Consider the following 22769-nt stretch of genomic DNA (forward strand, 5'->3'; position numbering starts at 1 on the left):
TGATCCATTGTCTATAGCCAAGCCCTAAGATACAACTGAATTTGCTCCAATCCCTCAGACAGAGACAAACACCTACAAGATCTTTATCAAGCATTCTCAAAACTACAATACCCACCTGGGGAAGTAAGGAAACAGATTGACAGAGCAAGATGGTACCCAGAAATCACCTACTACAAAACAGGTCCAACAAGGAAAATAACAGAACAGCACTGGCCATCACGTACAGCCCCCAGCTAAAACCTCTTCAGAGCATTATCAACAATCTATCCTGCAAAACGATCCCTCACTCTCATAGTCTTTGGGAGGCGGGCCAGTCCTCGCTTTCAGACAACCCCCGAACCTGAAGCAAATACTCACCGGCAAGTACACACCACACCACAGAAAGACCAACACAGGAACCAATCCCTGTAGCAAACCTCATTGCCTACTCTGTCTCCATGGCTCCCCTAGTGACACCATCAGAGGACCCAACCATATCAGCCACACCATCAAGGGCTCATTCACCTGTATGTCTACTAATGTGATATATGCCATCATGTGCCAGCAATACCCCTCTGCCATGTACAGCCAGACCAGACAGTCCCTACATAAAAGAATAAATGGACACAAATCGGACATCAGGAATGGTGACATACAAAAGCCAGTAAGTGAACACTTCAATCTCCCTGGTCATTCTGTAACAGATTTAAAAGTAACTATTCTTGAACAAAAAACATTCAGAAACAGACTTCAAAGAGAAAAAGCAGAACTAAAATTCATTTGCAAATTTAACACCATTAATTTGGGCTTGAATAGGGACTGGGAGTGGCTGGCTCAGCATAAAAGCAGCTTTGCCTCTCCTGGAATTGATACCTCCTCATCTATTATTGGGAGTGGACTACATCCACCCTGATTGAATTGGTCCTGTCAACACTGGTTCTCCACTGCAGAGGTACTCTCTTCTCTTCACATGTCATTACATAATGCCTGCATCTGTAACTTTCACTCCATGCATCTCATAGACTTAAGGTCAGAAGGGACATTATGATCATCTAGTCTGAAGTAGGATTTTTACCCACAAAAGCTTATGCCCAAATAAATCTGTCAGTCTTCAAGGTGCCACCGGATTCCTTGTTGTTTTTGTTGATACAGACTAACACAGCTACCCTGATACTTGTAGTAAACAGTGCAGCATTTGTTTCATTTTATTGTGCTTTGTTGCAATGAATGAAAATAATTCCACAATGACCGTAGGTCTTTATTGAGTAATGAAAACAATAGTTTATAGCAGTGATTTTTTTCTTGAAGCTGTTATGGCAGCTGGAAATAGTTATTATAATTTTAATAAGTTTGACATAAGGAATGAAATGTGTTCAGTTTTGGAAACAAAATTCTAGGAGGAGGGCAGGAAAAGAGATGCATCACCTTCATATGAAAATGAGAACATGTTCTCCTTTCAGTTGCCTAAAAACAGTTTTAATTTTCATGTAAGGATATAAATCAAAGACCTTTTTTGGTGTTAGATGCTTCATGTGAAGAAAAAAAGAATTGGGTGATACTGTTGGCATTGCAAAAATTTCTTTGTAATTAATTTGTTGGAAGCAAGATGGAAACAAAAGTAGAAATCATAGGGCATGCTGAATGTGTTGTGTCTTAGTTAGATTTGTAAAAGCAGCAAAGAATCCTGTGGCACCTTATAGACTAACAGACGTTTTGGAGTTAGTCTATAAGATGCCACAGGATTCTTTGCTGCTTTTACAGATCCAGACTAACACGGCTACCCCTCTGATACTTAGTTAGATTTGCAGGTTTCTAGTTAGGAGGAAGTTAAACGGGTAAAAAAGCACACACAAGCTCTTATGGGGAACCCTTTTAGATTTATAGACATGTGCACGCAAAACTTGACCAAGTGTTTCTTCTCTGTGGTCAAAATTCAAAATGTGTATGCTGATGGACTGCACAGAGTTCAGTTACAGTACTTGCTCAGTCTCATTCGTTGCCCAGCTCAACAGACCTGTTCCAAGTGTATTCATATCTGCTGATTTGAAAGAACAAAAAAGGGGCCTGACTAGTTTTACACATGTATTTTTCTGGTATCTTCACAAAAACGTTGTATTGTTTTTATTCCAGTTTTCGATATAGAGCCTACATAGCTCTGATAGCTAGATTCAGTTTCTTCTTGTGCAGCACTAGAACTTTCCAACAGTCATGGCTCCACAATGTCATTTTTTTCAGAATTACTTTTCAGAGTAGAACGGAACTTTAAAGGTGACCAGAGAAGCATTTTGTGAAGAATATGCAAGACGGCCATAATTTTTTAATTACTATTACTATAAACTGCATGTTTGATAATTATCCTTTAGCAAGCAACACAGTAACTAAGAGTATGTCTACACTGCAAGCGACGGTGTGATTGTAGCCTGGGTAGGTACATCTATACTAGTTTTAATCTAGCTAGCGTGCGTAACATTAATAGTGTAGAGGTGCTGACATGAGCTTTGGCACCGGCTAGTCACCAGAATACAAGCACACCAGGGACCTTGCTTATGTATACATTGCTAGCCTGTGCCACCATGTCGACTTGAGGACTTCAGTAACTCAGACATAGGTTAGGGGTTTGTTACAGGAGTGGGTAGGTGAGACTCTGTGGCCTGTGTTGTGCAGGAGGTCAGACTAGATGATCATAATAGTCCCTTCTGACCTTAAAGACTATGAGTCTATGTCAAGACTACTATTGTTACTGATGCTAGCTAGATGAAAGTTATCACAGGTATACTTAACCAGGCTACAGTCACACCTTCACTTACAGTGTAGACATACCCCAAGGGTTAAGTCACTCTTAGGTGGCTTTGCACATCTGTAGGTACCAAAGTCAATGGCTTTAGATAGTTAAATCACCAGTGCTAAATTGACAATATAGATTCAAGGTCTTTGAGCTTTTGTCTCTGTCCAAGCTGGGCACCATAGCTCTTAGTCTGGAAGATGCGTTTCAGGTACTAAACTTTAAACTAAAAACTTTAGAATAGCTAAAGGAGTAGTCCTTGTAAATTGAGTACGAAAAACATTATCTGCAGAGCAGCAGATTGAAACTCAGTCCCCAGAAGTTGGGTACCTGGATAAGATGGGCATTCCTAAATCCTGAGGGAAACACTAAACTTTTGGTAAGGCAATATGCATATAGGTCATTTGTTGTTTTAACCCTTTTCTCTCCAACTGTTATGTTCCTATGCATAAATTATCATATTTTATATTTTGAAGTCTGATGTTGCTGCATTTTCTTACTGTTTACAGCTCCCGATGGGAAGTCTTTTGCAGGAATCAAACCTAGTTGGGCCTGCTAAAGAAACACAGCTGGTGAACAAGCATGCTGTGGCCTGGAGACCCAGTTTAAAAGTGGGGTGAAATTGTGGAAGAGATGGACTGTACCACCCCTAGCCATGGCAAGGCTGGGGTTCAAACATATTTTTGCTGCGTACAGAATTCCAGAGGTAAAGGGTCACTACTATTAATACCTTATTTCTCCATCCCTTCAAGCTTTTGCCTTAGGGTATTTAACAAACATTCCCTCTGAGCATAGTTGTCACAGTGAAACACAGAAAGGAAGAAGGTATCCAACTCACCTTGGGCAAAAAACTTTCATGACAATGCAAATCCCTTGTTAGGTGTGTATTTCAAATATTTTTATTCTCTATCCCAATTTCTAAAACAAAGAACTGTGCAACTAGTTTAAATTGAATTCAATTTTTAAAAATATAAAGTTTGGGCCCAGAGCTTGTGTGTCAAGTTTTATCTTGAAGCAAAATTTAATGGTGAAATAATAAAGAAAATAAAACCAAGTGTCCCTGAAGGAAAATAATGCATATATGGTAGTTTTTTAACTATATGGATGACAACAAGGTGCTATAATACATGCTTCTTCACCACAAATATCACTGTACGAGTTTATTTTCTTTGGCGATACTACTACCCATGAACCATATGTTAGTGCTGGAGGGCAAAGGTAAGGAGAGACAAAGACAATTTTCCCCCTTATCTATCAATTCCTCTTCTCAGGAACATCCACCGGTTTTCACAGCTGGGTTAGATTCTCTTCTCAGGGGACTACAGAGGCAGCTAATGCTATTAATAGCAGTGAGGGCCCTGCTTCTTGGGAGCCCAGCTCTACCTTTTATCAGAAAGATATTTTTCCAGACTTCTAAGGCTAACCATAATAACAACATTAAAGAAGTGTTTAATTGCATTTTAATGTAGTAATGCAGAATAGGCATTTAAACTGGATGGAAGGGTTAATCTTGGCATGCTGATGAACATCTCTGTCCCAAGAAAAGAAGAGGGTTGAGAGAAGGGATGTGTCAGATTGGCAGATAGGTTTGTCTTAGAGAAGAGTATTTGGGAGAACAAGAATTGCCATGTTGGGCCAGATGACTGGTCCATCTAATCCATTATTCTGCCTCTAGTGGTGGCCTGTACCAGAGGCTTCAGTGCAAGATATAAGAAACTCTGTGGTGATAATTTATGGAATAATTTTCCCAGTGAGAAAATTTCTCTCTCACCCTGTGCAGTGAGCAGTTGGCTGATGCCTCAAGCATGAGAATATAATGTTTTATAATTTCACTAAGGTTTTTCGCATTTTTGGGAAGGGATCACCAGCAAGAGTAGACAGGAAGGACAAATTGGAGATAAGACAGAAAAGGACATTCTATATTCCATGACATGTTAAGGAACTAAGTACCTCAAATGTGTCTGCAGATGCCCTTGAATCAATTTTTGAATGCTTTGTGAAGTTAATCTAGTGGCATGTACCATTGATTTATATGCCTCTGATGCAGTTTCTGATCTATCTTTATGGAACTTTTCTCCCATGAAGTAGGGTTGAAATTTAGGTATGAGGCTGATATCCTTAAATGTTTGGTTGTTTCAAAGCAATTCATTGGTTCATATCAGATAACCAGGATATAGTATGAGAGAATGTGTCCTATGATTTGGAATCAAGATTAAATGAAGGGGGCGGGGAAGAGGTCAAAGGGGGGAACAAAAATTTTTATGATTTGGGAAAGACTTTTCCGGGGAGGGCACATTTTTCTAGTGTTCTAAATTCCATCTTATCCTCACGAAATGTAAGACAGGGCACTTCAATGGAGAAGATTCACAAGTTTGTATTTCAAATTCTTACAGCTAAAAGTCTCATACAGGTAGTCTATCCAGTGATTAAAGAATGATTTTGTAGGTTAGGAGACTGGAGTTTTGTTCCTGGATCTGTCACTGACATGTAAAGGGCCTTACTTAAACTCTGTGTCTCAGTTTCCCCATTTGTAAAATGGGAACAACACTTCACCTCCATTATGAAATACGAAGATCCTAAACTGAAGTCCACACGATGTAACTATAAGGTATTATAGTTATAAAGCAGAGTAGCATGAAAATGACAGGAGCTTAGTTTCTGGTGTCTCTATATGCTTTGCACACTTAATAAGACTACATGTTTCATTTTTCAATTAAAGATTAAAATAATTTGCCAAATGTGCATTCCTTTCTCTCAAAACCTCTAAAGAGGCATATGTTTACTATGTACAGCGTAACCTGTTTTTAACCTCACATCTTCTTTCAAAGATTAAGCACAAAATTGTTTTACAACAGGAAATCAGAGTTCATTTCCTGTTTTAACAAGGATAATCCCTTGACCAATAGGCACAAATATTCAGTCCTCTTTATTGTCAATTAGTGCATTATTCATCATATATTACACAATTTAATGAAGGAAAGCAAGTTGCTGGGAAACATTATTAAGTTCAAAATGTCTTTCACCTTATTTATCCGGACTCAATAAAACAGTTCAGTTACTGACTAGCAGCCTCCAGCTAGATTCCTGCTAGCGGCCCTTAAATCACTTTTAAACTCAAAATAACATATTTCCAAACTCATACATATATACACTAAATATTTTCCATATTCATATATAGATAGGAAGAATTTGAATAATTTGACACGAACTCCACTTTTTGAATTTTTGGCTGCTCACAAGGGACATATCAGATATTTGTCTCTCCAAATCATATGACTAACAACCATCTGATAAATGATTTATAGAAAGCAAAGAATGATCAGCAAAATAAAAATCCCAAGAGGTATTCTTCCAACAAACTTGACACACTATTTGTACATTTAGTTCTATCTGCCTTCTACAAAGGTAGCACATTCAACATACATAATCACACAGCTTTTAATATTACGTCAAGAGAATTGGTAAATTAATAGCATGAAAATATAGGGCCTAATCCAAAGTGCACTGGAGTCAATGGGAGTCTTTCTAGAGGTCTGAATGGTTATCGAATCAGGCCTTTGTTTTCCCCCAAACCAAATATGAACTCAAACACACAAAAAGGCAGTGCCGCAGTGGCTGTTGACCAGTGGCAATCTTCTTAAAATGTTAAGCACTATTGGGATCAGCCAGCAGATTGCCACCTATAAAAATGCAGTGGCAGAAGGGAGCCTTTTCCGGCTCTGTCTTCACCATCAGTGAACGCACACGATACACTGTGGGTAAACTGCCCAAAAACCCTAACTTCCCATTGCTGGGTTGCAATTCAGTACATGAAGAGTTTGCCCCTTCGTGTTATGTTAGTTGCAAATGAAGCTGAAGCCAAAAATCTACTATTCGTTTTAGTCCCAAATGGCACCTCTCATGTGCAGCTGTGTTATTTTCTTGTTGTAAGTCTTTTAAGATATCTGAAAACAAGCTACTATGCATTGTCTAAAGAGTTCCTACCTCCACAGAAGATCCTCATCTCTTTTGTCCTTTTATAACTGCTAAAAAGACAACCTCTCTCCTGCACTGTGGTTATCATCAGTATTGCATCAGAGACAGGTGAATGAAATGTTCAGAAAGAGGGTCCATGTTGGTAGATGACATTACAACATGACTGTACTGTCACACATTATGGTTAAAGTATAACTAAATCTGTAGCCAAAATTTTGAAGCATGGACCTTAACTGTCCCCGTACTGTACTAAAACCATGGATGTAATGATAGTATAATGAATTCCAGTAACTCCTCACTTACAGTAGTCTCAGTTAACATTGTTGCATTATTAGGTTGCTGAACTATTAGAGAACATATTCATCTAAAGTCATGCAATGTTCTGTTATAAGGTTGTTTGGCTTGCCCTGCTCCACCTGCCCACCCGGCGCTCCTCCTGGGGAGCGGGGTCGGTGGCTTGCCCCACTCTACCCACGCGGCATTCCAGCCGGGGAGCGGGAAGACCTCCAACCCCGCTCCCCAGCAGGAGCACTGGGCGGGTGGAATGGGGCAAGCCCCCACGCCTCAACCCCGCTCCCCTGCTGGAACACCCAGTGGGTGGAGTGGGGCAAGCCCCTGCGTCCCGAACCCACTCCCCGGCTGGAACACCCGACACTAAACTCCAGCCTCAACCAAGCTTCAAAATCATAATTGGTGAGTACAATATTAAATTGTTTGTTTAAAATTATTTAAAACTCATACTGTATATGTATATAATGTCTTTTGTCTGGCAAAAAAAATTTCCCTGGAACCTAACCCCTGACAAAGTCATTCTTATGGGGAAATTGGATTTGCTTAACGGCGTTTCACTTAAAGTAGCATTATTCAGGAACATAATTACAATGTTACTGTATAGTATAATAGGACTTGGTCCGGCCACATTGCCCAGACAAACCATACTAGAACTCAGGTTGTCCGCAATACAATTTTAAACCATATTTCAGCACAGTTCACCTCATCTGAGAACTCTGGACACACAGAAACAAAGTGAAAATGACTATCAATAAAAATCAGACTAGCTCCGCTGTACAACCTGAGCAAAGTGCTAGAAATCCAAAAAAACCCTCCTGCATACACGGGGAAAAATAAACTAGTTAAAATTCTTTCAGTATCAATAATGGCGACTTAGATTAATAACACAGTTGCCTATAATTACAGTATGTAATTTACATATAATACCTGTTTAAACTGGGGTGGAGAAGGGAGATTTTAAAATTCAATGTCAGAGATGGATTAAGTTAAGCGACCTAATTACTGACTAAGGTGAAATATAAGACCCTTTCCTGTCTATAAACATGTGCCTAATTTAAAAAAATCCATGTAAATGAATTTTTTTAAAGTGACAATTGTAAGACACATTTTATTTATTAAAATATTATATAGAGTTAAGAACCTGCATATCATCTTTTAACTTCATGTTAGAGCTGCATATTGAAAATCCTTGGAAAAAAGAGACCTATGAAACCTCACAGAGTGCACTTGTGATTTTTCATCATAAGGTGTCCTTTGAAGTCTTTAGCTATATGTTTAAATACTGTCATATTACAATAATTCTCTTTAATGGGGGTCATGCCCATGGAGTATATATGGCTAGGGATACTCTTGCTTTGTATATGCAGAACTAATTCCTTAGTACAAGCACTTTGAGTGTGACAGCTCTTAGGCACACTGAACTGGGCAAATACAGCTCTTTGCTGCAAAAGATTAAATAATCCACCAAGTCAAAGGCTTTTTGTTTTTTTGCGGTGCTAAGATCCATTGTCTAAGTTTACAAATTGAGCTATGTCCACCTCCTGCCCAGAAACAGTTTTGCAAAGCAGTGACACAGGTGACTACTTAATCTGCAGAAGTGATGCACTGGGCTATGCAAATGTTATTTCTCAACCAGAAGTGTCTTAGCCGTTTCAGGGTATAATGCACTCTGCTAAACTCAACAGATGTTGGACCTTGATCAATCTAAAAGCAATTCAGAATGGTGCAGAGGAAATTCAGTATGTTGTAACTTGTTTTATTGGTGCCCTGCAGCTGGGTTTAGGCTTGAATTTAGAATAAAGTTCCACATTTGTCAGCATAAAAGGAGGTGGGTTAGCAGTACTTCTGGCACTAAAATCTTCTAAACCTGGCTGTCAACAGAAACTAAATATGTACTATTTATGGAGAATGAAAATACCTTGAGTATATGTCAAGAAATGGTATGTGCCAGGTGATTTTTCCTCTCCCTGTTTTCTGTTTTTCTCATTGATTTAAATAAGCATTTGTGCAACAATGACATAACTAGATATAAATGTGTGTGAGAGAGAGACAATTATCTTGTGCCTTTGCTCTACTCTTCCAATGCTTCAGGCAAACAGCAGTTAAAGTTAGACTTCATGAAGAAGTCGGAGTTGGCTGTCCTATTAAATACATGGCCTTCTACCTTTAATGCTATTGTTAAATTCCTTAGATTTTTGTAAAGTATGCTAGCAGCTCTTTATCAATCCAACTACACCTATTGGTTTTTTCCATCTATTTCATATGCTCATTCAAAGAATTCCTTAATAATCAGCAGTGCCGTCTCCACTGCACTGAAACTACTCTGATTAACTGGTCTAATGACCTCTTCATAGCCAAGTCTCAAGGCCTGTACTCTATCCTCATTGTTCTTTCTCTCTCCGTTGCCTATGACACTGTTGCACTAGTGTTGGTCCCAGAATATTGGAGAGACCAGGTGGGCGAGGTAATATCTTTTATAGGAGCAACTTCTGTTTTATTTCACCCACCTTGTCTCTATGGCATTATTGGTTATAATTCTTGTCAAACTTAACATGATTTACACTAAGCTTATCTTTCCTTCCAAACCATCCCCCCTCTCCCATTCTCTGTCGTTGGCAATACCCCATCCTCTCACCAGACTCATAACCTGGTGTTCATCCTTGTCTCTTACCTCTTCCTTGCCCCACACATTTAGGCTGAGTCCAAACGCTGCCATTTCTCTCTCTTTAACATATCTAGAGTCTGACCTTTTCTTTCTTTCCACTCAGCTACAACTTTCATTCAGATCCTACCATCTCCTGCCTTTTCCTCTCTGTCCTACCCTAAATACACATATCACCCCTTCAATCCATTCAAAATGCAGCTGCTGAGATAGTTATGAATACATAAAAGCACCTCTTTCAGTCCTTATTTTCCATTGCATCAGATTTCAAACTTCATTTTGTCCTCACCTTTAAGAATCTTCATCACTCTATCTACACTGATCTGCTCATCTTTTATCACATTAACCGCCATCATTTGATCAGTGTGTTCAGCTTTCTCCTGCACACATCTACATACTGTCCCTTATACATGGAATATCCTCCCTGAATTAATCCATAAAGCCAGTTCCCTCTCCATCTTCAAATCCCTCCCCAAGACCTATTTCTACTGTAATGTCTACAGGAAAGCAGCCAAACCAATGAGGCTAGGTTGCGTGGTGATTGGAGACAGCTCATATTATTAAAACTTTCCAATTTGAAAGCATCATGTTATGCAATAGCTAACCTGTGTAACCAAGTGATCTTGTCCTCTTCCCCAACTCTCACTTCTATTTATTTGTCACATCTCATTTCAAACTAGATTGAAAGCTCTATAAGCAGGGATCATTTCTGCATGTGTGTTTGTGCAACACAATGAGGCTTCTTAGTGTTATCACAATACAGACAGAAGCATAATACTTACAGGACAAGTTGTGCAACTGAGATCAAGGGGTGCACTCTTCAGCCTGTTACCCTTTAGCCTAGAGTTTAGCTGGGCACTATTTCTTTGTGAGCATGCTAAAGATTGTACTTAAAAGCTCTTCTTAACTTAGACAGTTTGCAAGCTAGTTATAAAACTCACCACCATATACATTTTAAAAGGATAACTCCTCCACACCACAGGATGGCTGGCCCTTTAAGAGGAATTGGGCTCAGACCCACTTGTGACTAATCAGCTGCCTCCCGGCTGGGGCGGGTGATCTTCAAACTATCACCTGATCCCTGGCCTCACAGCTTCAGCTGGTAGGCAGCTGATCGGACATAGGTGGAGCTGAGCCCAACTCCCCTTAAAGAGCCAGCCACACTGGCACCCCCTCACAAAGTGTATTTATGTTATTAGTCACAATAATAAGATGCCAATAAATTGTAAATGCACTAGTGGTGTGAAAAATTCCTCTCCTCACAAAGCACTTAAATAGTTTAGTCTATTAAGAGGCCTCCTTTAAATACCATCCAAGGAATTATTTTAGCATGGCAGACTGCAGGGCAGGCTAGGCCTGGGCCAGGCTGTCTCCTCATTGTGGGCCACACTTGGAAATTAACAAGGGCTTTATAATTCTTATAGTTAGTGTTAAATCAGGCAAGGAGATGGGCTGTCCCAAGAATCACTGCTAGCAGAGTGAGAGCATATCATTTCACAATTCATCACACAGGGTCTGGTGGTGTTTTCTGCGTGAAGGGGAGGAATAACATTCTGTGACAGGCTGACCTTTCCTCCAGATAGGTCAGTACACAGCATCTGTGACATTCCAGGTCTTGCCTGGTGCAGAAGGCTGTGCATATTTTCAGATGCATCTTGCCTTATAAATAACATTAACCTGTATTTAAAAATTTTTATTTAAAATATGACATGGGATGTAAATGTTTCAAGTTCATGGTGATGTTATCAGAGATGAATCACGGCAAAAGCTGTAGTTGTACTATGAATACCTCACAATTAATGGCAAAGTCAAATACGTTTTCTTTCTCATCTCTTAAAGAAGAGACATTTTTTGCATGATTGAAAATACTGTTTCTTAACTGAACCAGAATGCAGTAAAAGCTTGCATACTCGTGCAGTATATGGAACAGAGCAACAACAACAAAAAAGGCTTAACTGAAAAGTGAGAAAGTACAAAACTGCAGTGGCTTTCTGAGGGTGGGTAGAATCACATTACAACATCGAGTAATTCTCCACCCAGGCATTACTAGTGAATGACTTCACTGGTTTCCTAAACATACTCCAACAGCCTTCCTGCCTCCACTTTGTAAAGCCAAGCAATGATGTCAACAGTCCACCTGTGAGAGTGATGCAGCCTGTGGGTCAGGGTCACAGGGAACCGTGATAAAAGCCATGCAGCGTTAATTACATAAACCTCTTGTTTTACTGCTGATTTCCTCTGATAAGACTCAGTTCATTTTTCCTGGAAAGACTTCTACGCTGAAAGGGAAACAGAGCCAAACATAACACAAAGCTAACACTGCTTACAGAATGTGAAGACACACCATGTTTGTGTTACACAAGAAGCTATATGTCCCATTTCAATGCTAGGTTAAATATGAATTGTATTAATTTACACATTCTAGTGATACAAAGTTAAATCACGTTTGTTATTGCAAATAATTGCTGAAAGAGAACTTATTACTTTTTTTTTTCTTGAAAATACTCTTTCAGGTTCAGTTTGTTCTTATAGTAGAGAGCTTTGAGCCATGTCAATTAAAGCAGAGTTATAATAAGCTGTTTGCTGTACTAAAGCGATTAACAAAAACAACTGAACAGCTCTTCCATGTTGAAGTGAACGGAATACTTACAGGTGAAAATGATACTTTAAGACTACAGTGTGATGCCTGACACTTAATTAGTATTAGAATTATCATTGCAGTTTCAATGAATGTGTTGTGCTGTACTGTAGAATTAAAAGATTTCCGAACACCTTAAGGGTCTCTGCAGATTAAATATTAGGATCCTTGTCCCTTCCCTAACTGAACCAACAACTAACAAAATAATTATTTTTAAAATACTGTGTTTCTTCTTCATAATCTAATCCAACCTGATCTCAAAATGGGATGTTTTCCCAAGTACTATCTATTTTAAGGATAATACCATAGTATCTGAATAACCCTTCTAAGTTTTTTTTGACTAACCAAATGTTTTCAGGTGGCTTCCTTACATATGTAGACTAAATGACTCCGAAATATTGAGCTATGCAAGAAAGTATAATGCCTGCAACTCCTAGGGCTCAATGAAACACAAATGTGCTGACAGCATAGCACTTCCAGAGCATGGAACATCTGGATGAGAGTGAAACAGAAAAATGCACTAAAGTATCACTACAGTTTGTTTAATGACAATCATAACCTTTAATTCTGTAATGTGAGTGAGTGATAACTCTTTATGAGTGATCCTTCTAGAAATCTGATTCCAGAGCTCCAAAAGGCTACTAAAACCAGGAACTTCATAACAGGATCTATATTTTTAAATATACATTTATTTTCATTTAATTACATTTAGTTTGTATAGAACAACAAGAGTTTTAAGGAGCTTATTTTAAAAGTTTACTTTACTTTTTATATAAAGTAAAAATGAATAAACTAAGAGCCACAGAAGAAATCTTTTTGGACTCCTTAGTGGTCACTGGATTATAATGTCTTGCTTAACAAGTTTACAAGTGCCAACAAATCTTTAAAGAGGGGCTGTTATGATTACCTTATGTAAGCAACATTAGAAAAACTAGTTAAAAGTATACTATTGAAAACAATCAACTAAACAACAAGAAAAGAGGAAATTGTAGAATTAATATGACTTGCATAGAATCATGTGATCATTCTGTTTGTATGTTACATGCAGTGTCTGTCTATTTAAACTATAACTCTCTGGACACTTACTCTGTGTACACAATAGGGGGCTTTAGGTTCTGTTGGAATACAAAACATAATAATAAAGAATGACTAAAAGTACATACAGACATACTGTAGGTTACACATTAAATTGTCTGTTCAGTTCTTGATATGAAAAAGATCTGCATATGAGCACTAAGTCTCTCATTAAAGAGAGTGTGCCTGGCTCACATGTGCCTTTCAAAGTCTGTCCAGTCAGAAATTACATATGCAAAATCTGCTCTATGATCACCTAAATTTCGGTTCCAGGCTTGAAACTGGCATAACTGTCCCAGATGGACAAACACTATAGAAGGCACACTTTAGCCCTTATTCTGGCCACCACTGACCCATGGACAACCCTCCCCATGCACATTACTGCAGTTAGGCCTAACAGTAATCTGCATAAGACACAGATTTATGCTGAGTCAGGGCTAGTATGCACTAAAACATGCATACTAAGCCTCATTACTATGCCCAACCCCAGCACATCCTTCTCTGGCAACCTAAAGAGTAGCATTTCCATGAATTTGATGAGGCACCAGACAGAATCTGACTTTCACTTCCCCACATGGCCATATGTATGTGTACAGTCCAAGCTGGAATTTGGCAGTAAGAAGAAAATTTTTAATTATTTCATTCTATAGTCAGTAATTCGAGTTTAGTCTTATTCATCAAAGTATCGGATGTTATGAGTATCATTTACTAACTGTACATGGAAGGGTCCAACCATATGATTGACAGCACTTTTAGAAAATCCTAGCAGCCACTGTGCCGCACTTGTGGTGAATGCACTTACCCATGTCATGTACATAGAAAGCATATCCCCAAGGTCAGTGAGTCCTAATGACACAGTTCCCTGAACTCCAGGACCTCTCCTCCTCAGGAACAACTTCCTTCCTTGCTTCTAACATTTGATTGTTTCAGAGGGAATTTAAAACAATAAGTTAGATGCTCTCAGCCATTCCCCAGTGCTCTGCCTTGTAAGGAAATCATGCTGCGTTCTGGGAAGATGAGATAACACCAGGCAAGTGTTCTCCTCCGGAAATGCAGTAATGCCTGTGTCCCTTCTCTAGCACCATTCCATGATTCAGCTACAGGACTAGTAATAGCTCATGCCATGTGATGTCAGAAGTGGGTCACAAACAAATTTTATATGGCTGGCGATAAGGACAGCAGCTTCTAGGAATCACAACAGTACACCAAATGAAAAAGTAGAGTGTTACATATTATAAGCCTTGTACTCTAAGCTGTTACTTTTAAGGGATGGGTAGGAAGAAAATGTTTCTATAATGAACAGAGTTACAAAGTTATTCCTAAAAATGCAATGATGGGTTCTTATTAGTATCTTATACTTTATGCAGACATAGTAGAATAGCTGATACTGGCAAATATACTTAAAAATACGCATGCAAATGATTCAGTCCATCCATCTAAATCCAGCAGGCTGTGGATACAGGCTGAAATTTTTAGGAAACTAAGGAAGCCAGGCATGTAAATCTCATTTTCTGTGTGATATGGGTGCTTAACTCCCTTAAGCTCACTTGAAAATGTCCAAAACACCAACACAAGAGCTACTTTTTGAAATGAAATGTGAAACTCCAGCTGAGGAATTACACTAGCCCATCTTGTTGTACTGGCCTGGAGCCAAAAAGCACAGAAGAATAAAATGATTTTTAAAACATGAACTCTCTGGGATCACTTATATAACAAATGAAAACTCACTTAATTACTTATAGTTTGTTGCTCTGAATAGCAAAAGGGAAATGTGCTTTCATGACAAATTGTGTTATGAAGAGAGAGAAGAGATACATTTCAAGCCTAATATTTGTCACTCACCGTTCCTACTAATGGGTAGATGAACCCAGCTCCGATGCTGGCCCGCACATCACTAATAGGAAGAATGAAGCCAGTTGGAACACCTTTCCTCTCAGGCTGGTGGGAGAGGGACAGGTGAGTTTTTGCCATACAAATTGGAAGATTTCCAAAACCCTGACAGAAGAGAAAGAAGGAAGAAATATTATTTGTAAGGTTATTCACAGATTAATACAGTCACAGACTCCAAGGCAAGAAGGGACCATTGTGATTATCTACTCTGCCTTCCTGTCTAACTCAGGCCACAGAACTTCCCCAAAATAATTCCTGTTTGAGCAAGAGCCTCTCTTTTAGGAAAACATCTAATTCTGACTTTTAAAGTTGCAAATGAAGTCCCCAACCTGCAGCATCTTGCCTGTTACACATCTACTCAATCATCTGTTTTAGGATTAAATAAAGGTACCCAGTTTTCAAACATGTAGACACACTCACAATATTTAAAAGAGATGCTTGACCAGAATGACTGAAAAGCCTTGGTACAAATAGCATCTATGATATGCAATCTAGCAGTAACTGATGCCTTAACAGGAAAGCGATTGTGATTAACCACATGGAAGAAACAGTTTGTACAAATGAAATTTATCTTGAAAAAAAGATTATTGATCCATGTGCTGTGGCTTATACACCAGCCTGAAAAATCAATAAACACAAATGTTGATGTATCAGATAAGAAAAAAGTTGAATTAATTATATTCTATCAAATATAAAATCAAACCTGTCCAATTTTTGGCCCAATTCTCCAGTACCTTGCAGTTTGTGTCGATATTTACACTTGTGCAAAGTGAGTCTTAAGGAAATGACTACATGGTGGTGGCGAAGCACAACAGAGGGCTGTGATTTGTAAAGTATTCTGACGTTTAGTACCTATCTTTAAAATGGGGAACAAGGAAAACCTGGGGAATTACAGACCAGTCACTCTAATTTCAATACGTGGAAAGATACTGGAGCAAATTATTAAACAATCAATCTGTAAGCATCTGGAGGATAAAAGGATTATAAGGAAAAGTTAGCATGGGTTTGTCAAGAACAAATCATGACAAACCAACTTAATCTTTTTCCTTGAAAGGATTACTGACCTAGTGAATAAGGGGGAAGACTAGACATGATATACCTTGATTTTAGAAAGGGTTTTCACACAGTTCCGCAAGACATTCTCCTAAGTAAACTAGAGAAATGTGGTCTATATGAAATTACTATAAGGTGGGTGCACAACTGGTTCAAAGACTGTAGTAAAAGAGTAGTTAATCAAAGGTTTGCTATCAAACTGGGAGGACATATCTAGTTGGGTCCTATGTGGGGGTCAGTCCTAGATACGGTACTATTCAACATTTTCATTAATGACTTGGATAATGGAATAGAGAGTATGCTTATCAAATTTTCAGAAGACACCAAGTTGGCAGGGATTGCAAGCACTTTGGAAGACAGGTTTAAAATTCAAAATGACCTTGACAAATTGCCGAATTGGCCTGATTTCAACAAGATGAAATTCAATAAAAACAAATGCAAATTTCTTCACTTAAGGAAGGGACAATCCAATGCACAACTACAAAATGGGGAATAACTGGCTAGACGGTAGTACTGTTGAAAAGGATCTGGGGGTGATAGTGGACCACAAATTGAATAGGAGTCATCAATATGATGCAGCTGCAAAAAGGGTTAGTATGATTCTGAGATGTATTAACAGGAATGTTGTATGTAAGATGCAGGAGGTAACTGTCCTGCTCTACTCGGCACTGGTGAGACCCCAGCTGGAGTACTGTGTCCATTCTGGGCATCACAATTTAGGAAGGACGTGGACAAATTGGAAAGAGAGCAGCAACAAAAATGATACAAGGTTTAGAAAACCTGACCTGTGAGGAAAAGTTGAAAATATGGGGAATGCTTAGTCTTGAGAAAAGAAGATCAAGGGGCAACCTGATAACATTGTTCCAATATGGTAAGGGCTGTTCTAAAGAGGATGGTGATCAATTGTTCTCCACGTCCACTAAAGATACGACAAGAAGTAATGGGCTTAATCTGCAGAATGGGAGATTTAGGTTAGATATTAGGAAAAAAAATTCTAACTCTCAGGGTAGTTAAGCTCTGGAACATGCTTCCAAGGGAGGTCATGGAGTTCCCATCATAGGAAGCATTTAAAAACCAGTTGACAAACACCTGTCAGGGATGGTCTAGGTTTACGTGATCCTGCTGCAGTGCAGGGGTCTGGACTTGACGACATTTCGAGGTCCCTTCCAGCCCTACATTTCTATGATTCTATGTTGTTCTCTATCTGCCCCTTGTAGACTCTGACAGTTGCAGATACTTAGTTCATGTTAACATAGCTCCCTTTGAAATAATTAACGTCAATTGCATTCATGCACTTTACAAATCACAACCCTTCAATGCACTTTGCCATGTACACAAGCCCCAAAATGGACCGTATTGATGTGATAACATTTTACAACCACTTTGTACTCCATTTGCACAAGTATAAGTATAAGGTGCAAGGCTGTGGAGAATCAAGTCCAGTGTGTTCTTGATTGTGTGCCTTGATGTCACTTTTACCTGTTTGCTGTAACGACTGATTTGAGATTGTGCTGCAGGAGACAATTCTATATCCTCAGCTCCATAAACCTTCTGAGCTATGATCCTTATTTTTTCAATAATAGGAAGCTGTAGAAACAAAGATGAGCACAAAAATATTAATAGAGGTTATTGAGGGACTAAGATACTCTGTATTGAGGGTTTGTCCAAGTCTCTCAGTCAGATTCAGTCCAGAGGTAGGCAGGTTTCCTCTGGTAAGTGAAGGGCCTTTGTAATGGAAAAAGCATTATATAGGAGGAGTACACGGGGTGGAAAATGGTTTTGGCTGCTCCATGGTTTTGCGGGGGATGGAAGCCATAGGTGGTTTGTACATCCCCAAAACCAGGCAGTAATAGCCAGGCACAAGGCACAAGGTGGGGGGATGCACTGATTCCCCTGCCCTCTGGCAGAAATCCCAAAATAGTGGGGATGGCAACATCATCTGCCTTTCCTCAGAAGGGTGCAAGGGATTCTCAAACAAAATAGTATAAATTTACTTTTCATTTGCAGGTCTACATGAAGGGAGGAAATTCTTGGCTTAGTTTTAAGCAGCAGGAATTGACATAGGACATGAGCCAAAAAACTGCAGTGGATAACAGTGATCACTACCAGGATTGACTGGGGGAAGGGGGGCGCGGGGGAAGAGGGGAGGAGGAGACAGAAGAAGAGGGAACAATTGCACCAGGGCCGCAAGCTCAGGGGACCTCCAAAATGTCTGTGTAAAAGCACAATGGGAGAGGGTAGGGCCCCTGAAAACAATGTACTGGGGGCCTCAAATTTCTCTCAACAGACCGGATCACTACATAATTGCTATTTAAGTTTGCTATCATGATTAACAAAACTGCAGTTAATGTAACAAGGTACCGAGTGAATGCTTGTTCCTCAGAAGTAAAAGAAACTTTACAGCAGGGTACCATATAAGCACCTACGTTGTAAAGCACTTGGAGATCTTTGGAGGAAAGATGTTATAGAAATACAAAGCATTCTAGAGTAATATTTTAAAATCACATTTAATTTGATAATTGTCCAATTTTAAAAGTTTTACCATGAGGATTCCAGACCTCTTTTAAAGTAAGTACATTAGGAGGTGAAAACAATACTTCAAAAATCTGTAAACAAAGACCTGATAACCTCTCATTTCCCCTGAGCTTTTAAAGCAGAAATATTTATTTTGACTCTGAGAGTCAAGAAATTGTTTTGTGAACATTAGCACACAGAGCATGTGTGCACCAGCTTTTGTTTATAAGAGATCCCCAGTATCCCTTTAAAGATATCCTTATTACACAGAGCTATATCAACTGAACACAAGGGTTTGTGTCAGCCAGGCTCTTTCTGTGGCTCCTATTAGTTCTGATTTTATGATTTATTTTTGAAAGATAAAATTCCAAACTAGACCGACTTCACATTAATAGGATCTCCAGTACTAGGGGCATAGCAAGAACTAAAAGCTGGCTTGCCAGCCATTAGAATAAACTAAATCACAATACAAATAAGGCTTCTAAGTCTTGTCCCTAACTCTTCCCCCACACAAGTCTGGTAAAATGGGGTCTAATGAAAACCATGCCACTGGATATTTTTTTGAACATACCGACTACATGGCTACTGTCGTTTAATTGCATGGGATTATGTCACATTCTTGACTCCAGGCTTTCTAACAGATTCCAACCCATGCAATAAAATCTAATGAAGGTTGGAGATAATGCATCATAAATATCCCGGATGCAATTCTAAACTGAGTGGAATACTTCAGCTGGCATAGATAGCCATCATGAGACTAAACCTCTCCCATGACCATTATTACAATACTTTCATGTCAGCTGCAGTTGTAAATACAGAGGAAAAAATGCAAAATATCTCTGTTAACTTGTCTTTTGGGTGCTGCCTGGATGCAGCCAAGTACTCAAAGCCACAGCACAAGAAAACATTCCACTGTCTACTGTCAATAAGCTGACTGGCAGAGAACAGAAAGCCTCCTGTTGCCTCTTTGTCTGGTTTTTAAGAAACAGAATGTGTTAAAGTCACAATAACGTGTTCAAAAGTCAGAGCTGTTCATTTAGAGTCAAACTGCATTTGCTTCACAATACTACAGACTATTTTTCCAGAAACAGGCCACTCCAAGACAATTCTTGTAATTATTCCTCCAGTGACCATATTTCCAAACAAAGGGCCTATTCCTGCCAGATGCTGACTACCACCAGCTCTGATTACTTTAATCAGGACAGAGGTGTCCTGCTGCTTCCAGAAGTTGCTTAAAAACTTGCAGGATTGAGCCTATCAGTGGAGTTGTATGAGATAAACCAGTATACTGCTTTACAAGAATTTAGAATACTCCTCAAGCTCCTATTTAAACTACATTTGGGTAATGATAATGTCCCAATTTTTGAACGTTTGGCCAGGCAGAAACATAAAATTGTAAGAGTATGTGCAAGTGCAGTTTTCAAAGGTGGAGGAGGTTGTCACAAGAGTAAGACACGTATACAGTAATGGGGAGGCTAGTGGCTGAGGCCTTGCGTATATGCCTGAGCCTATTTTCAGAATTGCATGGAACTTAGTCAGGTTAAACTGGATGTGCGTAAGCTAAGTACTGTCTTGGCAGGAGCAAGTCACGAGCTCTCTAATCCAGGGATTCTCAACCTTCTTCTTTCTGAGACCCCCACAATATGCTATAAAAACTCCACAGCCCACCTGTGCCACAGTAACTGGTTTTCTGCATATAAAAGCCAGGGCGAGTGTTAGGGGGTACCAAGCAGGGCAGTTGCTTGGGGTCTCAGGCCACCAGGGCCCCCATGAAGCTACATTGCTCAGGGTTTGGCTTCAGTCGCGGGTGGCGGGGCTCTGGTCCTGGGCTTCAATCCATGAAACAAGGCTTCGGCTTTCTGCCGTGGGCCCCTGCGAGTCTAATGCTGGCCCTGCTTGGTGGCCCCCAGAAACCTGCTTACGGCCCCTCAGGGGACCTTTGACCCCTGGTTGAGAATCACTGCTCTAATCAGCCCTGACCTTGCTCTCACACACACTTTGCTTGAGTTTGAGGGGCACTGTACTGTGAGCAGGATTCCCCTCTTTATCTGAAGCTAACCTTTTCAAAAGGTATTATATTTTTTAGGGTCCCATGGCTATCCCTAATTAATACCAGTTCAGAGTTTGGAACTAAAAGTTTTCCTCCATGACTCAGACTTTAAGTAAAACATCTAAACAATTTAATGTAATTTCATGAATTATTTTCTAAATAGAAACCACAAGGTACAGTACGTGATGCATACACTCAATTCAATTAAAACAACAAAAAAACATTTATCAAGATCGAGGCTCTACTAATTGAAGTCAGTTTTTACTTATTTACCACATCAATGAGCAGGATATCTACATAACATTTATGAACAATTTATGATTCTTCTTGTATTTGCCTTTTAAGAAGGCTTATTGTCCCTACTTTCTCAACAAAATTATCAAACGCTTTGCTACTAAAATCCTATAACCTTAATAGGGTAATTAAGTAACATCTCCAACTACCAGGTCACTCAAAGAAACAAGAACAGCCTAAACATCTTTTTCATAACAAAGGTTTTATGCTATGAATTTTAAGTTACAATTAACGAAAACTCATCAAACAAAAACATTAAAGTTTCTTGTTTCTGTTCCATACTTAAACGATTCCACAAAATCCAATGAGATAAAAATTCTTAAGTGGAGAGGAATAGTCAGAAGAATCTGCATGCATAAAAATCCCAAACTGCAAGAACACAAATATTCTAGTAGTGTTGAAGAAGTGGCCACCAAATCAGAGAAACGATATTGAGTGTGCATTGTTAAGAGAATTCTAAGAGGAAAACAGCATCTTAAACAGCAATAATGTGCAATAACAGTCAGAGATGCCATGGCAATTCAATAGAAGTTGAGAGCATATTACAGTATAGGAACCAAAATTTTAATGATGTTAACAACAACCACCACCAACAACTTTCATAGGGCTAGATCCTGTAACTGATGGGCACAGGGATTCACATTTGCAGATCCAGTTGCAGGATCTGGGCCATACTTTGCACTTCCAAGGTTCCCAATTTAGCAAAGCATGCTTAACTTTAAGTCCATGGGACTTAAGCACATGCTGAATCAGGGCCACAGGGTAAAATTTTAAGATGTGCCTGAATAACTTAGGCTTCTAAGCCCCATTGGCAAAAGGGATTTGGACCAGATTTTTAAACATATTTAGGGGTCTAGTAGGATTTCCAAAAGCACTTAGGTACTTTATTCCCATTGAAATTAATAAGAATCTCACTAGCTGCCTATCTGCATCTTTAGGTGCCTAAAGAGCTTTAGAAATTTGACAATTAGAAGCCCAAAACTCTCAATCACAATGAGAATTAGACTCCTAAGTCACATTTTTTTTTTTAAACAATGTTATCCACAGTATCTTACATTGGATGCTGTTAACGCATCTCAAACAGCTTTACAATGCTCCTGCTATCTAGGCAAGTACTGCATCAACTCCATTTTACAAACAATTAAAAATCAAAATTAAAAAAATACCACAGCCATCTCCCCCCCCCGTCCCCCAGTGGTTTATATAAGGCTGTGGATGTTTTTACATAAACTGAATACATTTAAGCAGCTGATAAAGACATTTTCAGCAACCACCTCATTAATTTTGGTAGTTTTGGTGTCTTTAAAAGCAGTATAAATTAAAGATACTGGAGAACTCATTTCAGATGGGCTCCTTGTGCAAAATATAGCATGAAACAGTCAATGTACATTTATACTGAACATGACATGAAATGCAGTAGGGTCACATTGCATGCATACCTGTTGGTGCCATTCTAGGGGAACAACAGACTCTCACAGCTTTGTCAGAAAGCATACATATTGCCAGAAAGTGACACATTTGGAGATATCTGAGGTGCATGCTTCAACCCATAAGAATGCAGCATGTG

General features: G+C 39.1%; 1 protein-coding gene across 1 annotated transcript in view; it reads right to left on the reverse strand.

The window, feature by feature from the left end:
- The window catches only part of MTHFD1L (methylenetetrahydrofolate dehydrogenase (NADP+ dependent) 1 like), a 234382-nt gene that overhangs the window by 54409 nt on the left and 157204 nt on the right, over positions 1-22769 (reverse strand). Inside the window, exons 24-25 of the mRNA XM_050951602.1 lie at positions 17824-17931; positions 15244-15396 (exon numbers count right to left, since the gene is read on the reverse strand). Coding sequence (XP_050807559.1) covers positions 15244-15396; positions 17824-17931 — 261 coding nt within the window. The remainder of the gene's footprint in view (positions 1-15243; positions 15397-17823; positions 17932-22769) is intronic.

Source organism: Gopherus flavomarginatus, chromosome 4 (assembly GCF_025201925.1).
Source record: "Gopherus flavomarginatus isolate rGopFla2 chromosome 4, rGopFla2.mat.asm, whole genome shotgun sequence".
NCBI lineage: Eukaryota > Metazoa > Chordata > Testudines > Testudinidae > Gopherus > Gopherus flavomarginatus.